At 41.3% G+C, this 9,518-nt stretch overlaps 1 protein-coding gene across 1 annotated transcript; it reads right to left on the bottom strand.

The window, feature by feature from the left end:
- Positions 1 to 2,177: 2,177 nt before the first annotated feature.
- LOC110500701 (cystatin-B) lies at positions 2,178 to 3,986 on the bottom strand. Its single transcript, XM_021578208.2, has 3 exons — positions 3,522 to 3,986; positions 3,301 to 3,402; positions 2,178 to 2,654 (listed from the first exon to the last, which is right to left on the bottom strand). The coding sequence occupies exons 1-3, from the start codon at positions 3,588 to 3,590 to the stop codon at positions 2,526 to 2,528; spliced, it is 300 nt and encodes a 99-aa protein (XP_021433883.1). The 5' UTR covers positions 3,591 to 3,986; the 3' UTR covers positions 2,178 to 2,525.
- Between the last annotated feature and the right edge of the window lie 5,532 nt (positions 3,987 to 9,518).

The following is a 9,518-nucleotide window of genomic DNA, read 5'->3' as shown; positions in this document are numbered from 1 at the left end:
TACTACTTACAGTTGAAGTCGGAAGTTTAAATACACTTAGGTTGGAGTCATTAAAACAAATTCCTGTTAACAAACTATAGTTTTGGCAAGTCGGTTATGACATCTACTTTGTGCATGACAGATACATTTTCCAACAATTGTTTACAGACAGATTATTTCACTTATAATTCACACTGACACAATTCCAGTGGGTCAGAAGTTTACATACACTAAATTGACTGTGCCTTTAAACAGCTTGGAAAATTCCAGAAAATTATATCATGGCTTTAGAAGCTTCTGATAGGCAAATTGGAGGTGTACCTGTGGATTTATTTCAAGGCCTACCTTCAAACTCAGTGCCTCTTTGCTTGACATCATGGGAAAATCTAAATAAATCAGCCAAGACCTGAGAAAAAAAAATTGTAGACCTCCACAAGTCTGGTTCATCCTTGGGAGAAATTCCAAAAACCTGACGGTACCACAAAGCACACATCAATAGTACACAAGTATAAACACCATGGGACCACACAGCCATCATTCCGCTCAGGAAGGAGATGCGTTCTGTCTCCTAGCGATGAACGTACTTTGGTGCAAAAAGTGCAAATCAATCCCATAACAGCAGAAAATGACCTTGTGAAGATGCTGAAGGAAACAGGTACATAAGTATCTATATCCACAGTAAAACGAGTCCTCTATCGACATAACATGAAAGGCCGCTCAGCAAGGAAGAAGCCACCGCTTCCGTTCAGCCACAAGAGCATTAGTGAGGTCAGGCACTGATGTTGGGCGATCAGGCCTGTCTCGCAGTCGGCGTTCAAATTCATTCCAAAGGTGTTCGATGGGGTTGAGGTGAGAGTTCTGTGCAGGCCAGTCAAGTTCTTTCACACCAATCTCAACAAACCATTTCTTTATGGACCTTCCTTTATGCAGTGGTTGAAACAGTACCTTATGGTCATTTGAGTTAAAGTAAAGATTTGTTAGAAAATTACTCAAGTAAAAGTCACCCAGTAACATACTACTTGATTAAAAGTCTAAAAGTATTTGGTTTTAAATATACGGAAGTCTCAAAAGTAAATGTAATTGCTAAAATATACTTCAGTTCAAAAGAAACAGCATGAATCATTTAAAATTCCTTATATTAAGCAAACCAGATGGCACACACAAAAAACAAAACCATTACGGATAGCCAGGGGCTCACTACAACGCTCAGACATAATTTACAAATTAAGCATGTGTGTTTCATGAGTCTGCCTGATCAGAGGCAGTAGGGATGACTCTTGATTACTGCATGAGTTTAAATATTTTCCTGTCCTGCTAAGCATTTCAAATAAATGTAATGAGTACTTTTGGGTGTCAGGGAAAATGTAAAAAGTACATTATTTTCTTTAGGAATGTAGTGAAGTAAAAGTAGTCAAAAATATAAATAGTAAAGTAGATACGCCAAAAAACTACTTACAGTTTAAGTCGGAAGTTTACATACACTTTAGCCAAATACATTTAAACTCAGTTTTTCACAATTCCCGACATTCAAACCTAGTAAAAATTCCCTGTCGTAGGTCAGTTGGGATCACCACTTTACTTTAAGAATGTGAAATGTCAGAGTAATAGGACATACTGACAAATTCTCTAAAATGACATTGTAGGCAGCTTATGGTAGAGAAATTAACATTAAATTCTCTGGCAACAGCTCTGATGGACATTCCTGTAGTCAGCATGCCAATTGCATGCTCACTCAAAACATGAGACATCTGTGACATTGTGTTGTGTGACAAAACCGCACATTTTAAAGTGGCCTTTTATTGTTCCCAGCACAAGGTGCACCTATGTAAGAATCATTTTCTTTAAATCAGCTTCTTGATATGCCTCACCTGTCCATTGGATGGATTTTCTTGGAAAAGGGGAAATGCTCACTAACAGGGATGTAAACAAATGTATGCATAAAATTTAAAAGAAATACACCACATGACCAAAAGTATGTCGACACCTGCTCATCAAACATCTCATTCTAAAATCATGGGCATTAATATGGAGTTTGTCCCCCCGTTGCTGCTGTAACAGACTTCACTCTTCTTTCCACTAAATGTTGGAACATTGCTGTAGGGACTTGTTTCCAGGCTGGTGTTAACCTGTCACCTGAGGGCGATGGGTTGATCTAGGTTTGAAATTGTGTTCAAAGACCATCGATAATGGAGAAGGAATTAATCTTAGTTAAAAAGTATTATGATTTATTAACCATGTGGCAAAATAGTATATTGTCTTTAATTGAGTAGGCAAATATTATTTCTTGTTTGGAGCTCATTCATTATTTCAATTTCCCTTCATACATGAAGGTTTCCCATCAGCTACATATTATAAAATCATTTTAAGAAACACTGAAAACTGATATTAAAAGGCTACCTGGGCTGTAGAATGACCACAGATCTATTATGTGGAGGGAAAGGAGGCTGTGGTGTATTGGGTAGGGTAGGCACCGGGGTTCGGCTCGGACTGCGGCTGGGTCACAGGGGTCATTAGAAGTACTTGATGGGGTCAAATGTCAGGGTTAATCAGAAGTATTCGATGGGGTCGCTGTGGGCTTTGGACTCCTGCAGGCTGGTCAGCTCCAGTTTGCTTCCGGCGTGTGGCAGCATTTTATACACGCGCAGGTGGACATGGTCTTCACCACCAACATGAACCTGTAAGACACACAAATGTAAGTGAAGGACTGGAATAAAAATATATACATATATGGATGAGTGTTAGGGTTAGAGGTCTCTAACAACTGACAAGTTACATCCATCCATGTTTCATGGAACATGTGAAATGGAATCCAGTATCAATGCACTGAAATGCAGTCTGTGTCCACTGGACACTTGGCTTACAGTGTAACAATGTAGGCTACTGAAAGGGTACTATCAAATAAACTCCATAAACCACCCTCTTTAGTTACACATTACAGTGCCCTTTTTACTGGGTAATTATTCCTGTAATTAAAGTGTAACATGTATTGTAATGACCCATTACTACACTATTTACCCTGTACTAGCGTTACATAACCTTTATTTAACTAGGCAATTCAGTTAAAAACAAATTCTTATTTACATTGACGGTCTACACCGGCCAAACCCGGAAGACAATTGTGTGCCGCCCTATGGGACTCCCAATCACGGCCAGATGTGACACAGCCTGGATAGGGCTAAGAAGTGTGTACTGTAGGGCTGTACCTTAGGGCTGAGGTTAGGAAGAATGAGTAATTGCAATACTTGTTACACTGTAATTACATACCACAGTAATAAGGGGACAGTAATGTAAAGTGTTACGTAGCAAGAAATAATCTGAAACCTTGATGAAGAAGTTGGTCCCTGCCACCAACTGAGTCTTGTAAATTTTCGCTGTGAAAACGTCAAAATTCCTCCCCGTTTTCTGCTCTGCATGCGGCTTCATCTGTGGGCAAAAACATGGTTATCTTTTAGTAGCTACAATTTTAGTAGACTACATTTGGTGGCGAATGGCGTTCATTACTCGATCTACACAGACACTGACAGTCCCCTTTCCTCTCTCACCTCATCACAAATCTTCTGCACCTCCTCAGTGGCATCCTTTGGCCCAGTTGTTCCTCCACGCAATGGCATCTTTACTGTCAGACTGACCGAACACCGTCACTGAAACTATCGCACGTTATACCAAATACCACTTTCGCCCACTTTAACACCAAAGACAAAACAAAAAGTCACATGTTTCACCGGATATGAAATCTGAAGCATCCGGTTGAAATGTCCACTCCCCACCAAATAGAGAGAGGCTATTCGGACCATTGGGGTATACGGAGAACATACCGACAAGCCTGGTGCTCAGATTGATTATTGGAGAGAGATTCTATGCTACTAGCCTCATACAAAAACTCCCTGCTTGGCGGGCGACATAACTGCCAAGCGACTGCTTCATAATTATACATCCGGTGAAATCGGTCTCATTGTCCTATCTGTGCGTATACCAACACAGTCTACCCTTAATATGTGCTACATGAACAAAAAATAAGCACAATGTTTTTCGGTACTAATAAACACAAACTCAATAGCAGAGACCTGATGCCACGCCCCTTCTTAATCTCTAAACGCGACGCGCCCTGAGTTTGTGCTATTAGTACAAAGAAACAACTGCTTATTTGCATGCAGATATCTATTTTACGGTGAGAACGCGAGGTCAATTATCGGACAAGAAAATACAAATAATCTAGTATTCTCTGTATTTCGGTCGGCATAACTCTAAACTCTTAATTTATTTCAATCAGTTACGGATATTGGTTCTTCTTGTAGACAGGGAGTGAGTGATATGTATTCGCTTGGCCAACAGTATCAAATATGTTCTACAAGATGTTCTCACCTATCTGTGACAGTATCTTGTATGCTAACGTTAGCAGCCCTAGTGAACATTAGGCTTAGATAGCTGTTTCACATTTTTGTTTTAACCGTAATGATGTGCACTTAGTTGGGAAGCAAGTTCAGGGAGTGAGTGTTTCAATAAATAAACACAAAACAAGAGCACACGGATTTAACACTGGAGCATAAACAATAACGCCTGGCGAAGGAACCAAAGGGAGTGACATATATAGGGAAGGTAATCAGAGAGGTGATGGAGTCCAGGTGAGTCTGATGATGTGCAGGTGCGCGTAATGATGGTGACAGGTGTGCGCCATAACGAGCAGCCTGGTGACCTAGAGGCCAGAGGGGGAGCACACGTGACACATAAACAGCCACACCTGATTTAATTTGTCAAAGGCTTGATAATTAGTTGACTAATTGAACCATGTGTGTCAGTTAAGGGTTAAACATAAAGTGAAACCTCTGGAGGGGCAGAGGAGAGGTTCGGGAAACCCTGCTCTAAAGGAACACCAAGAGAGATGTCTAGAGCGAAATCTCCCTTGGGGGATTTCTCAAGGCTAGGATCGTTACACTGCTCCTTCAGTTCAGAAAACACATTCCTGTGCTTCTTTATCACAAATCCCTCACACCTTAACAGGACATGCTTTTGACCCTCAAACACTATCCTTCTTCTGCTCATCAAATCAAAGTTTATGTGTCACGTTTGCCGAATACAACAGGTGTCACCTTACAGTGAAATGCTTACTTACAGGCTCTAACCAATAGTGCAAAAAAATGGTATTAGGTGGACAATAGGTAAGTAAGGAAATAAAAACAACAGTGAAAAACAGTAGCGAGGCTATAAAAGTAGTGAGGCTACATACAGACACTGGTTAGTCAGGCTGATTTGAGGTAGTATGTACATGTAGATCTGGTTTAAAGTTGACTATGCATATATGATGAACAGAGTAGCAGTAGTGTAAAAGAGGGGTTGGCGGGTGGCGGGACGCTGCAGATAGCCCGGTTAGCCAATGTCGCGGAGCACTGGTTGGACGGCCCAATTGAGGTAGTATGTACATGAATGTATAGTTAAAGTGAATATGTACAGTGCCATGTGAAAGTATTCGGCCCCCTTGAACTTTGCGACCTTTTGCCACATTTCAGGCTTCAAACATAAAGATATAAAACTATTTTTTTGTGAAGAATCAACAACAAGTGGGACACAATCATGAAGTGGAACGACATTTATTGGATATTTCAAACTTTTTTAACAAATCAAAAAATGAAAAATTGGGCGTGCAAAATTATTCAGCCCCCTTAAGTTAATACTTTGTAGCGCCACCTTTTACTGCGATTACAGATGTAAGTCGCTTGGGGTATGTCTCTATCAGTTTTGCACATCGAGAGACTGACATTTTTTCCCATTCCTCCTTGCAAAACAGCTCGAGCTCAGTGAGGTTGGATGGAGAGCATTTGTGAACAGCAGTTTTCAGTTCTTTCCACAGATTCTCGATTGGATTCAGGTCTGGACTTTGACTTGGCCATTCTAACACCTGGATATGTTTATTTTTGAACCATTCCATTGTAGATTTTGCTTTATGTTTTGGATCATTGTCTTTTTGGAAGACAAATCTCCGTCCCAGTCTCAGGTCTTTTGCAGACTCCATCAGGTTCTCTTCCAGAATGGTCCTGTATTTAGCTCCATCCATCTTCCCATCAATTTTAACCATCTTCCCTGTCACTGCTGAAGAAAAGCAGGCCCAAACCATGATGCTGCCACCACCATGTTTGACAGTGGGGATGGTGTGTTCAGCTGTGTTGCTTTTACGCCAAACATAACGTTTTGCATTGTTGCCAAAAAGTTCAATTTTGGTTTCATCTGACCAGAGCACCTTCTTCCACATGTTTGGTGTGTCTCCCAGGTGGCTTGTGGCAAACTTTAAACAACACTTTTTTATGGATATCTTTAAGAAATGGCTTTCTTCTTGCCACTCTTCCATAAAGGCCAGATTTGTGCAATATACAACTGATTGTTGTCCTATGGACAGAGTCTACCACCTCAGCTGTAGATCTCTGCAGTTAATCCAGAGTGATCATGGGCCTCTTGGCTGCATCTCTGATCAGTCTTCTCCTTGTATGAGCTGAAAGTTTAGAGGGACGGTCAGGTCTTGGTAGATTTGCAGTGGTCTGATACTCCTTCCATTTCAATATTATCGCTTGCACAGTGCTCCTTGGGATGTTTAAAGCTTGGGAAATCTTTTTGTATCCAAATCCGGCTTTAAACTTCTTCACAACAGTATCTCGGACCTGCCTGGTGTGTTCCTTGTTCTTCATGATGCTCTCTGCGCTTTTAACGGACCTCTGAGACTATCACAGTGCAGGTGCATTTATACGGAGACTTGATTACACACAGGTGGATTGTATTTATCATCATTAGTCATTTAGGTCAACATTGGATCATTCAGAGATCCTCACTGAACTTCTGGAGAGAGTTTGCTGCACTGAAAGTAAAGGGGCTGAATAATTTTGCACGCCCAATTTTTCAGTTTTTGATTTGTTAAAAAAGTTTGAAATATCCAATAAATGTCGTTCCACTTCATGATTGTGTCCCACTTGTTGTTGATTCTTCACAAAAAAATACAGTTTTATATCTTTATGTTTGAAGCCTGAAATGTGGCAAAAGTTCGCAAAGTTCAAGGGGGCCGAATACTTTCGCAAGGCACTGTATCTATGATAAACAGAGAGTAGCAGCTGCGTAAGAGGGGTTGGGGGGGTGGGGGGCACACAATGCAAATAGTCCAGGTAGCCATTTGATTACCTGTTCTGGAGTCTTATGGCTTGGGGCTAAAAACTGTTGAGAAGCCTTTTTGTCCTCGATTGGCACTCCGGTACCGCTTGCCATGCGGTAGTAGAGAGAACAGTCTATGACTGGGGTGGCTGGGGTCTTTGACAATTTTTAGGGCCTTCCTCTGACACCGCCTGGTTAAGAGGTCTTGGAAGGCAGGCAGCTTAGCCCCAGTGATGTACTGGGCCTCCTTACGCACTGCCCTCTGTAGTGCCTTGCGGTCTGAGGCCAAGCAATTGCCGTACCAGGCAGTAATGCAACCAGGATGCTCTCGATTGTGCAGCTGTAGGAACCATGCCAAATCTTTTTAGTTTCCTGAGGGGGAATAGGCTTTGTCGTGCCCTCTTCTTGACTGTCTTGCTGTGTTTGGACCATTCTAGTTTGTTGGTGATGTGGATACCAAGGAACTTGAAGCTCTCAACCTGCTCCACTGTCGATGAGAATGGGAGCGTGCTCGGTCCTCCTTTTCCTGTAGTCCACAATTATCTCCTTAGTCACGTTGAGGGATAGGTTGTTAATCTAGCACCACCCAAACAAAAAATTGTAGACCTCCATAAGTCTGGTTCATCCTTGGGAGCAATTCCAAAAGCCTGACGGTACCACAAATCACACAGCAATAGTACGCAAGTATAAACACCACGGGAGCACATAGCACACAGCAATAGTACGCAAGTATAAACACCACGGGAGCACATAGCACACAGCATTAGTACGCAAGTATAAACACCACGGGACCACACAGCCATCATTCCGCTCAGGAAGGAGATGCGTTCTGTCTCCTAGCGATGAACGTACTTTGGTGCAAAAAGTGCAAATCAATCCCATAACAGCAGAAAATGACCTTGTGAAGATGCTGAAGGAAACAGGTACATAAGTATCTATATCCACAGTAAAACGAGTCCTCTATTGACATAACATGAAAGGCCGCTCAGCAAGGAAGAAGCAACCGCTTCCGTTCAGCCACAAGAGCATTAGTGAGGTCAGGCACTGATGTTGGGCGATCAGGCCTGTCTCGCAGTCGGCGTTCAAATTCATTCCAAAGGTGTTCGATGGGGTTGAGGTGAGAGTTCTGTGCAGGCCAGTCAAGTTCTTTCACACCAATCTCAACAAACCATTTCTTTATGGACCTTCCTTTATGCAGTGGTTGAAACAGTACCTTATGGTCATTTGAGTTAAAGTAAAGATTTGTTAGAAAATTACTCAAGTAAAAGTCACCCAGTAACATACTACTTGATTAAAAGTCTAAAAGTATTTGGTTTTAAATATACGGAAGTCTCAAAAGTAAATGTAATTGCTAAAATATACTTCAGTTCAAAAGAAACAGCATGAATCATTTAAAATTCCTTATATTAAGCAAACCAGATGGCACACACAAAAAACAAAACCATTACGGATAGCCAGGGGCTCACTACAACGCTCAGACATAATTTACAAATTAAGCATGTGTGTTTCATGAGTCTGCCTGATCAGAGGCAGTAGGGATGACTCTTGATTACTGCATGAGTTTAAATATTTTCCTGTCCTGCTAAGCATTTCAAATAAATGTAATGAGTACTTTTGGGTGTCAGGGAAAATGTATGGAGTAAAAAGTACATTCTTTTCTTTAGGAATGTAGTGAAGTAAAAGTAAGTAAGTCGGAAGTTTACATACACTTTAGCCAAATACATTTAAACTCAGTTTTTCACAATTCCCGACATTCAAACCTAGTAAAAATGCCCTGTCGTAGGTCAGTTAGGATCACCACTTTATTTTAAGACTGTGAAATGTCAGAGTAATAGGACGTACTGACAAATTCTCTAAAATGACATTGGAGGCATCTTATGGTAGAGAAATTAACATTGAATTATCTGGCAACAGCTCTGATGGACATTCCTGTAGTCAGCATGCCAATTGCATGCTCACTCAAAACCTGAGACATCGGTGACATTGTGGTGTGTGACAAAACTGCACATTTTAGAGTGGCCTTTTATTGTTCCCAGCACAAGGTGCACCTGTGTACGGATCCTTTTATTTAAATCAGCTTCTTGATATGCCTCACCTGTCCATTGGATGGATTTTCTTGGAAAAGGGGAAATGCTCACTAACAGGGATGTAAACAAATGTATGCATAACATTTAAAATAAATACACCACATGACCAAAAGTATGTGGACACCTGCTCATCAAACATCTCATTCTAAAATCATGGGCATTAATATGGAGTTTGTCCCCCCCGTTGCTGCTGTAACAGACTTCACTCTTCTTTCCACTAAATGTTGGAACATTGCTGCAGGGACTTGTTTCCAGGCTGGTGTTAACCTGTCACCTGAGGGCGATGGGTTGATCTAGGTTTGAAATTGTGTTCAAAGACCATCG

Source organism: Oncorhynchus mykiss, chromosome 21 (genome assembly GCF_013265735.2).
Source record: "Oncorhynchus mykiss isolate Arlee chromosome 21, USDA_OmykA_1.1, whole genome shotgun sequence".
Taxonomy (NCBI): domain Eukaryota; kingdom Metazoa; phylum Chordata; class Actinopteri; order Salmoniformes; family Salmonidae; genus Oncorhynchus; species Oncorhynchus mykiss.
Note: the sequence above shows the minus strand (reverse complement) of the source record. Positions and strands in the feature narration are given on the sequence as shown.